The sequence below is a fragment of the Carettochelys insculpta genome, chromosome 1 (genome assembly GCF_033958435.1).
Source record: "Carettochelys insculpta isolate YL-2023 chromosome 1, ASM3395843v1, whole genome shotgun sequence".
NCBI lineage: Eukaryota > Metazoa > Chordata > Testudines > Carettochelyidae > Carettochelys > Carettochelys insculpta.
The window spans coordinates 144,889,498-144,910,838 of record NC_134137.1 but is presented as its reverse complement, the minus strand read 5'-3'; the positions used below and the strand labels follow the sequence as shown (position 1 = coordinate 144,910,838).

The 21,341-nt window shown below is 41.8% G+C and overlaps 1 protein-coding gene across 3 annotated transcripts in view; it reads right to left on the bottom strand.

Annotated features, from left to right (window-relative positions):
* The window catches only part of WWC3 (WWC family member 3), a 183,203-nt gene continuing 161,862 nt past the window's right edge, over window positions 1-21,341 (bottom strand). For all 3 annotated transcript variants that reach the window (XM_074992746.1, XM_074992755.1, XM_074992761.1), the window contains 6 exons: window positions 19,130-19,289; window positions 17,530-17,694; window positions 15,085-15,177; window positions 8,881-9,108; window positions 7,205-7,332; window positions 1-2,357 (listed from right to left, as the gene is read on the bottom strand). In XM_074992746.1, coding sequence (XP_074848847.1) covers window positions 2,291-2,357; window positions 7,205-7,332; window positions 8,881-9,108; window positions 15,085-15,177; window positions 17,530-17,694; window positions 19,130-19,289 — 841 coding nt within the window. In that variant the 3' untranslated portion in view covers window positions 1-2,290. The remainder of the gene's footprint in view (window positions 2,358-7,204; window positions 7,333-8,880; window positions 9,109-15,084; window positions 15,178-17,529; window positions 17,695-19,129; window positions 19,290-21,341) is intronic.

Below are 21,341 nucleotides of genomic sequence, written 5' to 3'. Positions count from 1 at the left end.
GTAATATTTTTTTATTCTGTAGAAGGAATACTTTCCAAATAATACAAATGACACAATCATACAAAACTGACAACAACAAGAGAGATGAATACTGAATATTATAACTCATTACCACATTAGAAGAGGACTCAATACAGCAGTCAATCTCGGACTCACAAAACATTCTGGTGATATGGTACAGTAGTCACCATTTAAAAAAAATAGGAACATTTGCCATCAGATACTGTGCTGCTATCCAAGCATATGACATGTGTCATCTCAGATATCACAGTGCATACCTGTTGGTAAATACTGCCTTTTTAATGGTCAAGGAGACAGATCTATTCCCCCTCAGACACCAGGACACATTCTGGTAATGAGGAATGGAAGGGTTGCTGTCTCAGACTTTCATCCTAACACTGACAATTCTTTCACAACTGGATTTTAGTTTCTCTCTTTCTTTTAAAGTGTTTAATTTTGTTTTGCGTCTATTCTGTGCATTTTCTGCATCTCTCTTATGCAGGCTGGAGAGATTTATTCACAAGTATTAGTAGCAGTGCCAAGAAAAGAGGACTGAAAGTCAAATTTTCTTTACCTCCACATCCAATTTTCTTGCCTTTTTTTCATGCCACATTGGATGAATAGGAACACTACATCAGTTAAGTAGTAATGTAATTTAAAAACACAAATGTCTTCATTTCTAATAATATTCGATTATGAATCTGTTTGGGTTTTCCAAATTATAGACATTTATTATTTATATTCTGCTTACTTTCTTCCTTAGCTTGGAGAATGAAAATAGACTGTGTTTAACGTTGAGGTTCTTATGCTCTTACACAACAGTAGAGATAGGAGTGCTAACCCCTCAAGGAACATTCACTTGTTTATAAAAATAATAAAAACATTTCTACTGGTCAGATTTCATTGGCTTGTTGGCTTCTTAAAAAACCTAAATTTGGGGCCAAATCTGTCAAGACAATGTCCCTTTAACTGAGCGAGATCATGATTTTTACACTGTATGTTTCAACAGTTAGGCTAAATAGGTCTCATGTGGGGTGCCCTTCTCTTTAGGTAATGCATATCAGAAAACACTAGAAACTGTCTATAGTAGATTAGCAAGAAGCTTTTTTACATACTTGTAAGATGCAAGGACACAAAACTGGCATTATCGGGAATTTAGGGTGACAGTCCTATGTTAAAGTACACGGTAACAAAATCACTCTTTGCCAAGTTGTGGCTGGCTCAGCTACCAACCAAGTGACCTTTTTCTTCCAGGGATATATGCTTTTTTTCCTGAAATGCATCTATTCAGGAAAGCACATACACAGGTGTTTATCCCTCCCCTTCCTACTTCCAATAGGGATGCATTCCAGAATATAGGATACTATTACTTTTCCCATTGTGCCACAATCTTTAAAACTAATCAGATACTATGGTCCTTTACTGGTTTTAGTAATATGGCAAGTATGCCTTCCCCCTTTATTTCCATCTGTATTAAATCATAGAAAAACAAAGAATTGCCACCCTCTTTCTTCCCCCCGTTAAAATTGAGATTCTAATTAAAAATATAAAGATACATTAAACACAACCGAAATGAGAACAATTAGTGCACAGTAAAAACATGCAAATGAGTTTTGCAATGTTGAATGGCATTTTTAATCAGTATTTAAAACATTGCAGGTGACAATATTTTCCTATAACACAGACAGTGCTAAAGAATACAATTTACATTGTAAGATCTGCATAATAAAGCTGATAAAAGTGACACATTTAGAACATAGTATTTTCATTTCAGGTATCAGAAACAAAACCAGCTCTATGGATTCTACTGTATGACAAATACTGAAGAACAAAATTTCAGTCTTAAAATACATCTTAAAGTAGGTATTTTCCTTCAAGGAAAAATGTGCTATAAATAAATTACAATACAGTGAATTTGCCTGAACTCACTTTGTTTCTGTCTTCCAGCCTTTAAATCAAATAAAACAGCATAAAAACTGTACACTCTTAACAGGATAGCTGATCTTTTATAAAATAAGTTGTCTTCAGAAATGTCAATTTCACAACAAGGAAAAACCAAGCCTTGCTGCAGTCACTATTATAAAATATATAAGTGTATGTATATATAATATATATATATATATATATATATATTTATATATTTTTACTTTTACTTTTTATGTTTTTATTTTTTTACAAAAGATGTATATTAATAGCTTTTGCACAAACTTTGAAAAAGGAATTTAGCTAATCTAATAATTCATTAAAATGAAACAGATAGATAAATACTTCATGATTCCAATGTAACATGTTATACATCATCAGCTGGCAGAGGAGGTATGTTAATTCTTGGTCTTGTAAAAAATGCTATCTTCTCTCTGTCATTGAAAAAAACCCAGACAAAAAGGTGTTCAAACAGATGCATATAAACAGACTTTCATTTTAGGAAACCGAATGTATTGCTATTTTCATTCAGCTCTGATTAAATTCTTCAGATCTGAGGTGTTTATAAACATTGTAAATCAAACCCATATTATATGGCTATAATAAATAATAAATACCCACTAGCTCTTACACAGCACTTTTTAAAAGTAGCTCTCAAAATGCTTTGCAAAAGAAGTCAGCATCATAGACTCAGTCTTCTGGAAGAAACAAAAAAGCACTATGAGTATCCACTATTAGCTATGTAGGAACGAACTGAATAGGGCATACAGAAAAATTCCTTACCAACATAAACCATAGACACTATTACTTTTTGGGTGAAAGATACCCTACAGTACACAGAACCACACAAGGCTCTACACATCTCTGGATAGCCTACATCGATTCAGATTTTGCTGACAACACATACCTAAAGCAACCATCTTTTTCTGGATATGTGCATATCAAATAGGGAAAGTTTCATTCTTCTCGCTTTCTATTTTAAAAAAATTCCGCTACACACAGCATTAAAAACTACCTATGTCTTCATCTCTGCATACCACACTGTATATTTATTTCCTCCTTGCCTTGTGTTCCCCAATACGCAGGATTTAAGTTGGCCCTATTATTACAGGTATTACACAGCTATAAAAATCCATCCCTGTAATTTCTGCTGTCCTGAGAAACTGCCTGTCAGCCTAGGATAAAAGGATTATAGACACTCAGCATTCCCCAGATGAAAAATGACATTAAAAACAGTGATTTATTTATTTTTTTATTTAATGTTTCCTGACAACATTATAGCACAATTTCTCAATAATCGTAATCTGTTGCTCTCTTTACACAAATGCAAGCCACAAGCAAACCTCTGTCGACGGAGGCCTCCCCGCCCCCCTGTGCAGCCACATGGTTTTTGTGTTGACAAAGTCTGTCGAGAAAGGTGCTCTGCCTCATGGAGGAGAGGCAGAAGGCTATCGACATAAGTGCCGTTTTCTGTCGATTTACTGTCGACAGAACATATTTTTAGTGTAGACGTAGCTTATCTGTATTTTTTGACACAATCCTTGCATTGAAAACATTTACTCAAACACTTTGGCCGTTTCTACACAGGCCACTTTCTTCAAAAGTGGCATGGTAATACACGGACTAAAATATGCTAATGAGGCACGGATGCAAATTCCCCACACCTCATTAGGATATGGTCATGTGATTTGGAGTCCGAAAGACCGTTCTTCCGGACTCCAAAATGCCATTTAGAAGCGCGGCCCCCCGGGGGAACTTCCAGAAGGAAGTCCTTCTTCTGGAGGCCCCTTCTTCACAAAAATTTTCGGGAAGAAGGGACCTCCAGAAGAAGGACTTCCTTCTGGAAGCTCCCCCTGGGCCACGCTTCTACACGGAGTTTTGAGTCTGGAAGAACGGTCTTCCGGACTCCAAATCACATGACCGTATGCTAATGAGGTGCGGGGAATTTGCATCCATGCCTCATTAGCATATTTCGGGCCGTGTATTACCATGCCACTATCGAAGAAAGTGGCCTGTGTAGAAACGACCTTTGTGGTATGGATTACAAATATGAATATACAAAACAAATGGGTACTTTAAATACTAAGGCTGCCTCTACACTAGCAAGCTCTTTCAAAAGATTTTTTGAAAGACGGGGGCTCTTTCAAAAAGTCCCCTGTAGCATCTACACACAAAAAACGTTCTTTTGAAAGTAAATTGAAAGAATGCGGTGCTCCTTTTGAAATCACTCTTCCTTTCCTGTTTCAGGAAGAGTGCCCCCTTTTGAAAACTTCTTTTGAAAGAAAACGTGTAGATGCTCCACAGGCCCCCCCCTTTTCCCCCCCCCCAAAAGAGCAGTCCTCTTGGGGCCTCATTTTTCAATCCCTGGCCCATTCTTTTGAAAGAGTGGGAGCTGTTAGAACAATCGCTTTTGAAAGAGCAGATCACTCCTTTGAACAGCTTTTGTGTGTGTGGACGCACTCTGTCAAAAGAAGAAAGATTTTTCGAAAGAGATCTTCAGAAAAGAGGGCTTCTTTCAGAAGATCTCTGTAGTGTAGATGCAGCCTAAGAGTCAGAAAAATCATCTGAAATGCATGTTAATATTTACCAAATTCACTCACAAGCAAAGCTTAAAACTGTGTATATGGCATAAGAACTATAGACAGCTGCAGCAGCCATAGAGGAGGAAGGGCTGAGGAGCAATACAAAGCACAGAGATTTGTGGAAAGAGCAGTTGGGAAACAGAACTGTGGGTGCAATAGTAAGAAAGAACAGTTACTGGTACAATTTTTGAATCATAGGACTAGAAGAGACTCAAGACAGGAGTAAGTACTTTGTAGACCATCCCTGACAAGTGTTTGTCTAACCTGCTCTTAAAAATCTTCAGTGATGGAGATTTTATTTATTTATTACACTAGTTAACTACCTAACAACTGAGAAGTTTTTCCTAATGTCCAACCTAAACCTTCTTTTCACTCATCAGAGATTAAGGAAAATACTTTTTCTTCCTCCTTGTGACAACTTTTTAGGTACTAAAGACAGAAGGAACATGGTAACAACTCTTTTCCATAACAAACAAAACCAATTTATTCAACCTCCTTCTTAGATCATGTTTTCTAAGCCTTTAATACATTTTGTTGCTCTTCTCTGGACCTTCTCTAATATGTCCACATCTTTCCTGAAATGTGACATCCAAAACTGGACACAATACTCCAGCTGAGGCCTAATCCGCACAGAGTAGAACAGACGAATCATCTCATTTCTTACTTACAACTCTACTAATATATCCCAAAATGACGTTTCTTTTTTTGGTAACAGTGTCACACTGTTAGCTCATTTCAGCTTACAGTTCAATATGACACCTCTCTCCCATGCTACCACCAGCCTTCAGATTCCTTTCCACATTACTTCTTCCTATGCTGCCATTTCCCATTTTGTATGCGGGCAAGTGACTGTTCCTTCCCAAGAGGTGTAGTTTGCATTTGTCCTTACTGAATGCCGTTCTACTTACCTTCAGATCACTTCTCCCATTTGTCCAGATCATTTTGAATAATTTATTAGGGGGCTGCACCACCTGCTTGCTACACTCACCAATCCACCCTCTTTTCCTGGGGGGTCAGGGAACCACTTGGCCAGCCCCTTCCTTCCTGGAGCCTCCACCTCCTGCCCTGGCTTCTCTCCCAGCCGCCACTCCCCAAGGAGAAGACAGACATCATTTACATGACAATGACATTCTGCTGCCCAGGAGGAAAAGTATTTTTATATAGAGAGATAACCATACCCTCTAAAGTACTTGCAATCCCTCCCAGCTTGGCATCATCTGCAAGCTTTATTAGTGGACTCCTATACCTTTATGTAAACCATTGATGAAAATATTGAACAGAACTGGGCCCAGAACTGATACCTGAGCAACTTCACTCATTATGCCCTTCCAGCATTAACTGTGAACCACTGATAAATATTCATGGTTATCCAATTAGTTATGCACCATCTTACAGTAGCTCCATCTAGGCTGTATTCCTCTAGCTTGTTAATCAGATGATCATGAGAGACTGTAACAAAACCTTATTAAAGTTTAGATATACCATATCTACTGCCTCCCCTTAGTCACAAGGCTTGTTAGCCTGTCAAAGAAAGCTTATGGGATGGTTTGACATGATTTGTTCTTGACAAATCCATGCTCAATATTTCTTATCATCTTCTACAAGTTTTCTCCGTTGTCTTTCACGGGACAGAAGTTAAGCTGCCTAGTCTGTAATTCCTTGGGTTCGCCTCATTTTTTTATAAATAGTTGGGTGCTATATTTGCCTTTTTCCATGACTTTTCAACGATAACAGCTCAGATATCTCTTCAGTCAGCTCCTTGAGTATTGTAGGATGCATTTCATCAGGCCCAGGTGAATTGAAGAAATCTAACTTGTCTAAGTAATTTTTAACTTGTTCTTCTCCTATTTCAGCTATTTTAAACCACAGAATCATAGAATACTGGGACTGTCCAGCCCCTGCCTTCATGAGAGGACCAAGTACTGTCTAGGCCATCCCTGACAGACATTTATCTAACCTGTTCTTATATATATGTTCTCGTATGTATAAAACATTAACTAATTGACTGTGCATACAGGGATGTAGCCAGCTCTTGAAACCAATGTGAGTTTGGAGCCCAGAGCACACAGTGGTAGTATTTGCTGTCCTAATTAGAAACAAAGCCTAACAAATTTACATACATATGGACATTCTCTTTTTGTATTATGGCATTATTTTTTTGTATTTGGAGCAACAGTGTTTCTTCCCTTTGACTTATAGTCTTTCTGTCATGAATTGCTCCCAAAATCAAACAAAACAAAAAATATGAAGACAGTCCCACATCAACATAGAAATAAAGATTACAGATACAAAGGACACTAATTAATGAAACCAGCTGGCTTGGATTTGCCAGATCAGCTGAAATAAGAACACAGTACTACATCACAGAGATCTGCAAAACATTCTCAGTACAGAGGCTATAGCTGTGGCATCCAATACGCTTGTGAACTGGACACCATGCTGTGGCAAAATGTGGCTCCTTAGAGCCGCACACGTGGAGCACCCTCCACCCGCTCTGCACACGTGACCTACCCCTTGGTGGGACAAGCAAGCGGCAGCAACAGCGACAACTTCTGGCGTGGCTCCAGCACAGAGGCCTGGCAGCCTAGCAAGTTGCCAGCAGTTTGGAGGGGGGGAAGAGGAGGGCATTTATTCTGAGGGGGAGGAGGGAGTGTGGTGATCCTTTAATTTCTATTGGACACCACTGGGTTATAGCTTACCTAAAAGTCTGCACCTGAATGGGTTCTTTCTGTTTTTGTCCACGCAGTTGGTATACTTCTTTGGATGCTTTCTTTAGCATTTTTTCAGCTGCTTGTTCTTGGTGATGTTCAAATTTGGTCTGTCTTGTCTGAAAAGTATGAAAAGCAAGCTAAAAATGAACAGCTGGAAACATAGGGAAATAAAGACATCTTGTTAAATAGCATGCTTTCCAACTTCACTTCACTGAAATCAGCCAAGCAGAAGGTCCAAAATAGCTAGACTCACTAGAGCTACAGAACTGTTTCACGTACTTTACTGTTATTTGAATCCTTCAAATAAGAGCATAAGATAGAAACAACAAGAAGTCCTGTGGCACTTTATAGACTAACAGGACTTCTTGGTTTTGGAAGATACAGACTAACTCGGCTAACCCATGACACATGTAAGATAGAGATTATATCTGCTCTAAATGAACTCTGAAAATCCAATGGCAATTTTTTTTCAGTAGTCATTTGCCCCAACATGCTTTATTACACTTACCTTTCGCACCACTGGTTTTTAAAGTATGCATACATGGTCAGAGGAGAAAGTATGCAAAATGATCATGTATGATAAAATATCAACTCAGTAGATATTCGTCCAAAGTACACATGGGAAGAAATGTTTTGTGATTCCCCTACTAAATATCTCTAACTTATAGCAGTACCAGAAAATGCTTTACAATACCACAAAAATCAAACTTTGGATAGAGAGTTTTAACCTCTCAGATACATTAAACAGTACCATTCTCCAATAATTGTCACCAGTATGGTGTTTAGTAACAACCAATGAAATGTTGTTTTCTTGAGGGTATCTGGGGTTAAACTGAAACGAGCAGATTTACCCAACATTGCTTGGGTCCGTAACTCAATTAAGTTTTTTTTGTTTGGCTGTTTTTTTTAAATATAAGAAAAAAATGGTTGTAATTTTTTTAAAAAAAGTGTTATTTTTATAAAGTGTTTTTTTTGGATTTCTTAAAGAAAAGGGTTAAAATTTTCCATTTAATTTTTAGTATTTTTTTAAAATGGGAATTCTAGGAAGTGTATTTTTAATTCATCGCTCTAAACTCTTATAATTTGTTATGTTTTGACGAAAGAGGGCTACAGTTAATTTGGTTTCCCATAACAATTTCTTCTATATTTCAAACCTTAAGTATTCATGCAGCTGTGCCAAAACAGAAAAAAAAAAACCCTCCAAATTTCTCCTTTCGTCTCTTCTGGAAGATTTACTGAAAAATGACACCATTCTAGGTTATTTGTATTTTTCTGGCTCATCCTGGTTCAGACTCTTTCAACAGTCGCTCAATTAGGTCAATTTTGAGGACTATACTTGATCTGGTGAGTCTGTCTCTTTTCTGTTTGGGTTTTAGGAGGAGCTATCCCATTTCAGGCACTCCCCATATTCCTGGCATAACAAAATCCTTACGTTGTTTTAAGTTATGATCAGAGGAGGTGGATACCAAATTTGGTGGTCCTACCTCTTACTGTTTAGGAGGAGTTCTTGATCAAACAGACAAACTCTATAAAATACATAGTAGACTATGTAACATTGTGAAGTTCCATTCATTTAACTTCAACATTTCCAAGGTGTATTTTATAACCAACAGGATTGGATCAAAGTTCTGAGTATTCCCAACATATAGCCCAACACACCTTACCTGTCGCTCTGCTTCCTTCAACAAATTTCGGAATCGTTCATCCCGAAGGACCCAGTGGGGAAGATCGGTTTGCCCTCTGAGTTGGGCATCTTCTAGACGTTGCCTCAGCTCTCTCAAAGCACATATCTCCTCATTTAGCTGTCTCTGTCTAGTTCTGGATGCCTGGAGATCCAGCTCCAGGTCTAGGGATGTCCTTGCCATAAGCTCAGCCAAAGAAGATCTACAGGACTGCCGGATATCATAATCATATATAAACACACAATAGATATGTTACACAGACCATGTTATATTGGTATATTCTTCATGGATTAAAGCAAACATTTCATGTATGCCTTTAAGTCTTCTGGCACTGGAAGTTTTGGATACAACGTACCAATCTCATTGGCTATGTCTACACTACCCCTTTCCTTTCAGAAGGGGCATGGTAACAAGCCACATCAGCAGATGCTAATGAGGCGCTGATATGAATATGCATAGACTCATTAATAATGCTGGCTATGCGAGGTTCAAAAATGCCATTTTCGAATCGCACGCCACCTGTGTGGATGTGGGCCTTTCAAAAGGACCCCCTGGACTTCGAAAGCCCCTTCTTCCTATTTGGTTTTAGGAAGAAGAGGCTTTCGAAGTCCAGCAGGTCCTTTTGAAAGGCTTATGTCCACACGGGCAGTGTGAGATTTGAAAGCGGCACTTTTGAACCACACGTGGCCGACATTATGGTAAAGAGGCGCTGCATATTCACAATAGTGCCTCATTAGCATCTACAGATGTGGCTCATTGCCATGCCCCTTCCTTTCGGAAGGGGCCAGTGTAGATGCAGCCATTGTGACAAGACTAAACATACTCTGTACATTACGTATACTATTTCAATTCATGTTTAATGGCAGATCCTAAGTTTTGGTACCAGAAAAACTGCCTTTTCCTGGTAAGATGGCTTGGTTTATAAATATTTATAAGGTGGTGAACCAAACTTTCTTATTTTGCATGCCTTCCGCTGCTATCATGAAATTCTTACTGTTATATGACTACTTCAGAAACCGCTTTCAGCAAGGGGTGCTGTATAAACTACACCACTACAAGAGTAAGACCAAAAAGCACTGTTACTCAAGAGACATATCCTGAGTAAAAGTTCCTTCTAAGCTTCCTCCTTGAGTTAAAGGAGGTAGCAAATTGCTACTCATCTCTTTCAGCAATAATTTGTAACACCTCCTCCCACTCTGGATTGGCAGCACTGATTAGCAAGTATGAGGGATAAAAGGAAGGCTCTGCACACTGCCCATCCCTCTGCTTTGGTAAGAGACTAAAGGGGTACTTAACCTTGCTTACTCCTGAACGCCTAGGACCAAGTCTAGGTGGACCACATAGTGTTATAACAACTTCCTCCTTGACGGTCACTTGATAGCAAGTAGGATGTCTTCATGCCACCCTCCTCTTTGGGAGTATGTTGATGGCTGATCAGCCTGATTCTGGAGCTGCAGGTCTTTTCTCAGGAAGGGGCAGGTGTTGGAGGGGTGTAGGACTGTTTTTGCCACTCTTTTCTTCTTCTCTGCCTCTCCTCATCTGCACTGTGGCGGGTCCTCTCAAATTGTGCCACCCCCTCACAGATTGTGAGGTAGAAGCAATGGCTTCATTGTTTTTAGCGTTGGGTACCATCCTTTGATCTCAGAGGACTGACTCCATCGTTTCTTGGTCCATAAACAGCTTTGGTAGCACGGAAGAAACTTCTTGTACTTATGTCTGTGAGACACTGGAGTTCTCGCGCTCAGTCCACCACCAGGTTTTCAGAGTCCTTGTTTTACGTTGGTCTTCTGCCCTGACATGCAACTCTCTCTTGATTGTGCAGATGATGTTGCTTTGCCAGGCCTTAAAAGCTTTCATTTTTGCCTCAATTAGGCATTCAATTTCCACATTGTTCTCATCAAACCAGTTCTGATGGATGCTGGACCTGTTTCAGCACAAGTTTCAATGATGGCATTTTTCAATTGACACCTTTGTTCTTCCATGTCTTCAGGGTATACTGTCAGCAGCTTCCTTTGGAGCGGTATTTGGAACTCACTTCATCTGATGGGGTCCTTCAAGCCTTGTATGTTGATCTTTCTTGGATCTGTTTCCTCTGACTTCTCCACTTGGAGACAATCCTAATCACCACTGTGGATCAAACAAGGCGGTGATCAGCCCATCAGTCATCATCACTAGTCACTGCACATGTGAGAATGACATCACGCCAATCTCGAACACAGATGATGACACAGTCTATGAGGTGCCAGTGCTTTGATCGAGGATGCTACCATGAGATCTTAAATTTGCTTTTTCTGGTCGAAGAGGGTGTTCATGATTCTGAACTCACGTTCCACATACTTCATAAGGAAGAGCACTCCATTGGAGTTGCTGTTGCCAACTCCTTCTTTCCCAATGGTAGTTTGCCAGAAGTCCAACGTCTCTTCCAACCCTGGCATTGAAATCCCCCGAAGAGAATTAATTTTTTCTTCTTTGGAGATATCTTTCAGGACCATGTCCAACGGGGTGTAGAACTTCTCCTTCATGTCATCTTTGGCACCTAGAGTCGGTGCATAAGCACTGATGACAGTTGCCTGTTGGTTTTTTGGCAAGCTTTAAGTGGAGAGTCATGAGACACTCATTGATGCCAACAGGGACTTCACCTAGGATCTTCATCAGTTCATTTTTGATGGCAAATCCTCCTCCATTAATGGTTCCTCCATGAATTCTTCTACACCCAATTGGCTACACTCCTCAAAGATATCCCCAAAGATGACAAGATTATTCTCTTGGGGGATTTCAACACCAGGTTTGGAAGACATGTGGACCTCTGGCAAACTACCATGGGGAAAGGAGTTGGCAACAGTAACTCCAGTAGAGTACTCTTCTTTATGAAATGTGTGGAACACAAGTTCAGCATCATGAACATCCTCTTAAACCAGAAAAACAAATTTAAGATCAAAGATTTCTTCCTTTGGGGTTCCTTTCCAGAAAAATGTAAACCCACCGCCTTCTTCCCTTAACTGTCCTTCTTCTGGTCTATGCATTTCTACCAGAGCAGCTATATTGAAGTTGAATCATCACAGCTTGCAGACGATAACTGTTGTGCATCTTTTGTGTTGCCCACTTCTGGGTTGTCCATTTGAGCCTACATACTCCATGTTCCAAAATTTACTGTTCAATTTTGACCACACAGAGGTGAACCCTCTTGATGCAGTTATCCAGTCAGGGGGCTGAGGTTGACTATGTTTAGGGCACCTTTTCTAGTCCCCTTCTCCATGTGGGGTGAAGAGAGCAGATCCTAAATAGGGCTTCTCAGTCATAGATGCAGCAGCTGGACTGGTCTATCACCTCGGTCATCGAAATAGAACAACTGATGCGTACATCCACCACCTATGTGCTGGCTCATGACTAAAACCTTCCAAATTTCACAATCCTGCTCCCATCATCATTTGCCAGTCACTGCAGGTCTTAAGTTTCAGAGACTAGTACACAGAGGAAGATGCCTGTGCAGGACTTCTTTTAGCAAGTGTGGGGTGGTGGGCACTGTTGGACTGCAGCCACCTCATGGTTCTTGATAGATGGAAGGCTCAGGTCCAAAGGCATGAGAGTCCCCTATCCACTGCAGCCTTCATCTGCCTTCACAGCTGTTGCAGTATTACCCTTTCTATCCTTGCCTGTTCTACCAATGAGGACTTTTAGGACTGTTCTTCATCTGGACCCTCCCCTTTGACCTCGCCACCATGGGTGACCCTGCTGGGAGTATGAGATTCCCTATGACATTGCTCTCAGGTTTGTCACCTTGTCATGGTGAGTGGGCTTGTGTGCTGTAACAGTAATTTCTAATTGGTCTCACTCCACTTTGTGGGTATGCAGCCAAGCACCATCTTACCCACAGTGTTTTAATACACTGGAAAATTAAACCAATTAATCATCTATTTAAACTGGGCATTAGGCAAGAGGAAAGTTTTTGCAACCGTTTATGACCATTTAAAATCTGAGTCTCCATCTCTTTTCCGAAAAACCCCAATTAATTTATTGCACGACAGTATCAGAACTTCATACAAGAGCAGACTTCAACTCCCTGAGGGTACTGATGGGCAGAATCCCCTGGGAAATGAAGACGAAGGGGCTACTGGCAATATTTTAAAGAAGTCTTGCTGAAGACACAGGAACAAACAATCCTGCTGCATAGTAAGAAATGCAAATATGGTAAGCAACCAGCTTGGCTTAACAGGGAAATCCTTGGTCATCTTAAACTCAAAAAGAGTATGTATAAGAAGTGGAAAATTGGACAGATGACTAAGGATGAGTATAAATATATGGCTGAAAAATGCCTGGCAGTAATCGGGACCCCAAAGGCACAATTGGAACTGCAGCTGGCAAGGGATGTGAAGGGTAACAAGAAGGGTTTCTACAGGCATGTTATCAGTAAAAGGGTTATCAGGGAAGGTGTGGATCAGAGAGGTAACCTAGTGACAGATGTAACAAAAGCTAAAGTACTCAATGCATTTTTGCCTCAGTCTTCACGGGTAAGGACAGCTCCCACACCATGGTGATAGACAATGCAGTGTGGGAAGGTGGAGGGCAGGCTTCAGTGGGGAAGGAATGAGTTAAGAGCTACCTAGAAAAACCAGACATACATGGGTCTGGATTTAATGCACCCAAGGGTACTGAGGGAACTGGCAGATGCCATTGCCGAGCCTTTGGCCATTATCTTTGAAGACTCTTGGATATCGGGAGAGATCCCTGATGAGTGGAAAAAGGCAAATATAGTGCCCATCTTTAAAAAAAGAAAAGAAGCACCATCCAGGGAATTATAGACTGGTCATCCTTACCTCAGTACCTGGGAAAATAATAGAAGGGATCCTCACGGAATCCATTTTGGAGCACTTGGAAGAGGGGAAAGTGATCAAGAGTAGTCAACATGGATTCACCAAGGACAAGTCATGCCTGACCAACCTGATTAGTTTCTAAGATGAGGTAACTGGCTCTGTGGACACAGGGAAGTCCGTGGATACAATATACCTTGAATTCAGTAAAGCTTTTGATACAGTCTCCCACAACATTCTTGCCCATAAGTTAAGGAAGTATGGATTGGATACGTGGACTATAACATGGATAGAAAGCTGGCTTGATGGTCGGGCCCAGTGGGTAGTGGTCAATGGCTCAGTATCTGGATGGCAGACAGTTTCAAGTGGAGCGCCCCAAGGCTCAGTTCTGTGGCCAGGGTTGTTCAACATCTCTATTAATTACCTGGATGAGGGACTGGATTGCACCCTCAGCAAGTCTGTGGACGACAACAAGCTAGTGGGAGCAGCAGATATGTTGGAGGGTAGAGATAGGATCCAGAATGACCTGGATAAATTGGAGGACTGGACCAAAAGAAATCTGATGTGGTTAAACAAGGAAAAGTGTGGAATCCTGCACTTGGGATGGAAGAATCCCAAGCATTGTTATAGGCTAGGGACCAACTGGCTAAGCAGAAGTACAGCAGAAAGGGACCTAGGGATTATAGTAGATGAGAGGCTGGATATGAGTAAACAGTGTGCCCATGTAGCCAAGAAAGCCAATGGCATATTGGGGTGCATTAGGAGGAGCTTTATGAGCGGTTCTGGAGAGGTTGTTGTTGCCCTCTATTTCGCAATGGTGAGGCCACATCTGGAGTACTGTGTCCAGTTCTGGGCTCCCCAGTATAGAAAGAATGTGGATGTGCTGAAGCAGGTTCAGCAGAGAGCAACAAAAATGATTAAGGGGCTGGAATACAGGACTTATGAGGAAAGGCTGAGGGATTTGGGCTTTTTTAGTTTGCAGAAGAGAAGATTAAGGGGTGATTTAATAGCAGCCTTCAACTTACTGAAGGGGAGCTCTAAAAAGGGATGGGGAGAAACTGTGCTCAGCGGTGACAGACAGCAAAACAAGGGATAATGGCCTGAAGTTACAGAAGGAAAGGAGTAGGTTGGATATGAGGATAAACTACTTCAACAGGAGGGTGGTGAAGCACTGGAATGTGTTGCCTAGGGAGGTGGTGGAATCTCCATCCCTCAAGGTTTTTAAGTGCTGGCTTGACAGTCATGGCTGGGATGACTTAGTTGGGTTTGATCCTGCTTGGGGCAGGGGGCTGGACTCGACCACCTCCTGAGATCCCTTCCAGCTCTATGATTCTATGACAGTAGAGAAAAATACACAGGCTCACATACTGCAGTATACCTGCTTATAGCGCAAAGTACGCCTTTCCAATGTATTGCGGATGAACGGTGACTTCCTTGGCAGGGTTGAACTGTCACTGTCACTACGATACAGCTGATAAGAAAAGAAATTAAACATAAATGATCATTTACTCATGGTTGCTTTGGAATTAATGGTGTTACAATTAATTGGAAACAATGGCACCCTTTTTCAGATAACGTAATACTTTTCTAGGACATCTGGGATATATTTACATTGATGCACACAAGTCCTTAGACTCCATCAGAAACTCTATACTTTTCTTCACTTTAAAAATGTCTATTGTGCAGGGTCTGAGCAAAGCATATTTGTTAAAAGACATATTTCACTACGTTTCTTTTTAAGCTGCCAACAGATTTTTGCTGTTAGCAAGACTGATTGACCATCTAAGGTGGTTTACTGTTACGTATAACAAGCTGATCTTCTTGAAGTATTTGCAAGAAGGTGGCGTTTGACCAGGATTCATCACTGAATTTGGTTCATTGGTTAGATCAAGGGTGGCCAACCTGCAGCTCTTGAGCCACATGTGGCTCTTTGAGCAACGAAATGCAGCTCCTACATGGAGCTGCGCGCCAGGAGTGCTTACCTGCACACAAGCCCCAGCGACTGGAGAGAGAAGTGTGTGGCGGCAGCAGCACTGGTTAGTCTCAGGCACTGGGTTAGAGTCGGGTGGATGGGGGGGGCGGGGGCTGGCTCTTGGGGAGGACAGGGGATCGGGTTAAAGCAGGGGGGCTGGGGACGCCTGGGGCTGGGGGAGAGGGGTTGTGTTAGAGCACGGGGCTGGGGATGCCTGGCTCAGGGGGAGAGCATTGAGCCACGTACTATATATTTATTTTTATCGACCTATCTATATCTATACCTATCTATGATCCACCGCCAGATCAAGTGTCTGTACCACCACAGTAAAGCCAGGCTTGGAGGCCTCAGACATGTAAGGAATATACTGTGAACCTGGATGGCTGTTTGTGGGTCTCTGTGCCCATGGGGCAGAGTTACAAGTTTTGCTTTAACCATTCCCATATTTTTTCCTTTTGTTAAAAATATGTTGCTATTTAATAAACTGTATTTGCTTTGATCTATATGTAACGACCAGTGGGTCAGGGAAGCATGTAGGGCACCTTACTTCATACTACGTGACCTCAACAAAATTGGGGATCATGTCCCCCAGGAATCCTGAGCCCAGCCTTACCAGGATTACAGGACTCTGCCACACAGGGGAGTGGAAGGGGAGATAAGGCAGGCCTCTGGGTAAAGGTAGTAGGAGTGAGGACTTGGGTCTAACTGCTAGCTTATTCCAACCGGGTAGTGTGTAATCCAGGAAAATTCCTCACACCAACAGGACTATTCCCTCACTTGCCCCATACACCATTAAATTACAAGCTTTTCAGATTCAATGAGGTGCCCGCTTTAAACAATCTATTGTAAGATAGTATCTAGCATTACGTATTCATTCACTTCTTTGAAGCACATATTGCAACAAATAAGCACAGATTTACAGGCTCCAACAGATAATTTTTGAACAACACGTGTTGGTAAATACTTCATGTTATGAAAAACCGACAATATGAGTTTTCACCTTTTGAGGATATACTTGAATACACAACCCCATTTTATAAATAACAGAAGTAGGATACAACAAAAAGAAAAAGTTAGGAAATGCCACTATGAACATTGACTACGTTTGCTAATGTTACCGTAAGTGCTATCATCATTCCACCTATTATGTGGTAGACTCTACAGGGAAGGAGTCACTTTGGATAGAAATTTCACGTGAGCCTCCTGAGGTATGAGAGGCATGTCAAGGGGTTATTATGTGTAGGGTGACCAACCATCCCATAGCTGGAGGGATGGTCCTGAATTTGGGATGCCAAAAAGGTGTCCCTATTAATTTTTTAAAAGGGATGAACTATCCTGTATTTAAAAGGTCCTTGGGGGCTGGGGTGGGAGCGCCCGTGGCGGCCGCTTTCCCAGGGCTTGGAGGGTGGGGAGTGCCAGCTCCCCGAGGCTTGGTGCAGCTGGGAGGAGCCATCCCTCCTCACCCATAGCTCCTGTCTCGTATTTGGGACAGGGAGATATGGTCGCTCTAACTATGCGTTATGCTTATGGTACCAAGAAGGAACTATGAACAAGGAACAGAACCTTCCCATGCTACGTTCCAAATAGACAAAAGACAAGAGTTGTATAATGGAGATCAGCAGCATCTTTCGTGAAACCCTAAGAGGCTATTCTTACATGTATTTCTTCATATTTTATAGAGAACTAAGTTCCTATTGGTGAACTCTTTCCAGTGATAATACCTCAAGGCAATGCAGAATGTTTGGTTGAACTTTAAAAAAATGTGTAGATACTGATTCTTGTAAATATGATGCAAGTATTAAAATAGCACACTAATACACTTTTGCTTCTGAACACAAAACTGCTACTCACTCTGCAAACATACTGACTTCGTGCTCCAGGTGAGAAGGTTTGTGATCGGACAATAGTGCTACTACGAACAAAAGCAGAGCCACGGGGTCTGCGGCAGGTTCTCTCCTTTGGAAGAATAGTGACTTCTTCTGGGAAGAGATCTTCTGTGTTAGTCTCTTTATCCACCTAGAATCACAGTCAAAAAATGCATTTACTCCAATGACCTTTTCTGCAACAAAAGTAGAAAAGGATGCCATGTAAACTGTGATCTAGTTTTAATTAATACATCCAGAGCATGAGTCATCTCTCACTTCAGAAAATGTAATTCAAAAACCACACAATTCAAGATAGCGGGATTGGTTTGAAAGCGCTAACAGTTTTGCTGCTGGGCTTTAAGGCCTCTGTAGATTAACACAACACATCTACAGCTACATCTCACAAAATAGCACAGGCACTTTGCTGGACAAGATATGGGCCTGAGCTGTTACATCAATGGAAAGAGTTGATCACTTTTTAGAAAACTGTGCTGATTCTAGGGAAGGGAGTAACCCCACAACTAGGTCATTACAAAAATAGGGAGAGGAGTCAGTCGCAGGGAACTGGGAGACTTTTTTCAAGATAACACAGAAAAATCTCAAAATATTTAGTGACCTTGAACACTAAGCTTTGAACCAAGCCCCAAAATGTTTAGATGGCTCATGTAAATATTCATTGTGTGTGACCCAACCACAATGTGTGATACAAAATGGTGTACCACACCCTGAAAGGGCCAGAATCTCAGTAGACTTCAAGGGAACTTCAAAGGAATTGCACAGATTTATACTATGTAAGGACCTGGTCCATGTCTTAACCCATCAAACAAGCCATTTTAAATGACATACAGCCTTCAATGCCCCACATTTAGTCTGAAAACTAGCTACTTTTACTTTAATACACTGAAAGCACGGTAAGCTTAACCTTTCAGTTTTTACTTCTTAAAAATGTTCCGTGAATATGACATTTATAGGTATTTGATTTGGGGATGGCCTTCTCCACAGCCCTTCTAGGGATCACGGCTACTGATTGCAGCTCCATACTCACACATTATGCAGGAGCAAAAATATTTCCCCTCATGTGGACAAAATGATTCTGCTCAACAGGCAATGGGATAAGTATCTAATTATACGAAGTATCAGAGGAGTAGCCGTGTTAGTCTGGATCTGTAACAGCAATGAAGGGTCCTGTGGCACCTTATAGACTAACAGAAAAGTTTTGAGCATGAGCTTTCGTGAGCACAGACTCACTTCATCAGATCCAGCATCTGATGAAGTGAGTCTGTGCTCATGAAAGCTCATGCTCAAAACTTTTCTGTTAGTCTATAAGGTGCCACAGGACCCTTCATTGCTGTAATTATATGAAGTAAAATGACCAGAAAAAGATGTAGTTTCCCCCCTAAAATGAACTAAAAAGCACAAATTGAACAGAGTATGTTTTTCAGCTTTGCACATAGTATGTCAGGGTTGTCAGTGAGGTTTTGATTTTATTTTTTGATCTGGTGAGACAAATTCATTAACTGCCAATAAAGTACTAAGTGCACTAGATATTTGCCAATGTTCTGCAGTACTCTGATTTCTCTACTTACCTTCAGGGGTGGCATGTGTACTTTGCCAAAACTGTACTGGCCTGCTTGAACTGCAAACATATGTCCACGTAACAAATCACCACAACATGCCTCTGGATAAGGTGGGCTGGTCTGAGTGCAATTACTACATCCGCTGTCAATAGAGTCTGCTTGCCAACTCCTAAGGACAGAACATTTTCAGAAAGATGATGAATTTCCACATCCAAATCAAAGACAATTTGCCATTTTTTAAGAACATAAGAACGGCCATACTGGGTCAGACCAAAGGTCCACCCAGCCCAGTATCCTGTCTGCCAACAGTGGCCAGTGCCAGGTGCCCCAGAGGAGGTAAACTGAAGACAATGATCAAGCGATTTGTCTCCTGCCATCTGTCTCCAGCCTTTGACTAAAGGCTAGGGGCACCATACTTTACCCTTGGCTAATGGCCATTTATGGACCTAACCTCCAAAAATTTATCAAGCTCTTTTTTAAACCCTGTTAGAGTGCTGGCCTTCACAGCCTCCTCCTGCAAGGAGGTCCACAGGTTGACTGTGCGCTGTGTGAAGACAAATTTTCTTTTATTAGTTTTGATCCTACTACCCATTAGTTTCATTTGGTGTCCTCTAGTTCTTATATTATGGGAACAAGTAAATAACTTTTCAATATTCACTTTCTCCACACCAGTCATGATTTTATATACCTCTATCATATCGCCCCTCAATCTCCTCTTTTCTAGACTGAAAAGTCCCAGTCTCTCTAGCCTCTCCTCATATGGGACCCTTTCCAAACCCTTCATCATTTTAGTCACCCTTTTCTGAACTTTGCCAGTATATCTTTTTTGAGGTGAGGAGACCACATCTGCACGCAGTACTCAAGATGTGGGCGTACCATAGTTTTATATAGGGGAAGTATGATATCTTTTGTCTTATTATCGATCCCTTTTTTAATTATTCCTAACATCCTATTTGCTTTACTGACTGCTGCTGCACACTGCGTGGATGTTTTCAGCGGACTATCCACTGCAAGTCCAAGATCCCTTTCCTGATCTGTTTTGTTTTTTTTTTCTCCTGCAATTGAGATGCATTCCACTTGAATGAGGTGATAAAGAGAAGTTGCTCACGTGTGTAGTAACGATGGTTCTTCGAGATGTGTCCCCGTGGGTGCTCCACAGTAGGTGTCGGGCTCGCCCAGCGCCGCAGATTGGAATTCTTCTAGCAGTTTCCACTGGATCACGCATGTGCCGATGTGCGCCGCTCCCTTGCACTCCCTCGGTCATGTGCGCGATCCGGTCCCCGCCAGTTCCTTACCAACCGCCCCGGATGTTCCTGAAAAACACTGGACAGAGATCCGAAGCAGGGAGGATGGGCGGGTAGTGGAGCACCCACGGGGACACATCTCGAAGAACCATCGTTACTACAAGTGAGTAACTTCTCTTTCTTCTTTGAGTCGTCCCCGTGGATGCTCCACAGTAGGTGACTACCCAGCAGTAACCCCAAGTAAGGAGGTGGGTACTCGATTCATGTGCAGCTTGCCCTTGAGAGGACTGCTGTCGACAGATGGGTATCCTCATCGAACACCCGATGCAGGGCATAATGCTTGGCGAAGGTGTCGTAGGATGACCAAGTCTCCGTTCTGCGAATGTCTTTCAACGCGATTCCCTTGAAGAAGGCCATTGATGCCGCTACCGCTCTGGTGGAGTGAGCCCTCGGCGGGGCTAGCAAAGGGGTCTTTCGAAGCTCGTAGCACAGTTTTATACAGGACACAATGTGATTTGAAATTCTCTGGGAAGAGAGGCCTTCCCCTTTCGACTTGGGAGCGAGAGACACCAGAAGCCTGTCCGTTTTCCGGAAGAGTTTAGTTCTGTCTATATAAAAGGCCAATGCCCTCCTCACAACTAGGAGGTGCAGGCGCGCCTCCTTGCTGGAGCTGTGAGGCTTCGGGTAAAACGAGGGTAATACTATTGGTTCGTTAATGTGGAACTCCGAGAAAACTTTCGGAACGAAGGCTAGGTGTAACCGTAAGATCACTGCCTCCTTTGAGAATACTGTGCAGGGCGGCGTTGCCATCACTGCTGCGAGCTCGCTCACCCTGTGGGCTGACGTAATCGCAAGAAGGAAGGTCGTTTTCATGGTAAGTAGTCAGAGGGGTACCGTGGCTAATGGTTCGAAGGGTGGTCCTGATAGCGTGTGGAGTACCAAGTCCAAACTCCACGACGGTGGTAGTGGTTTTCAAG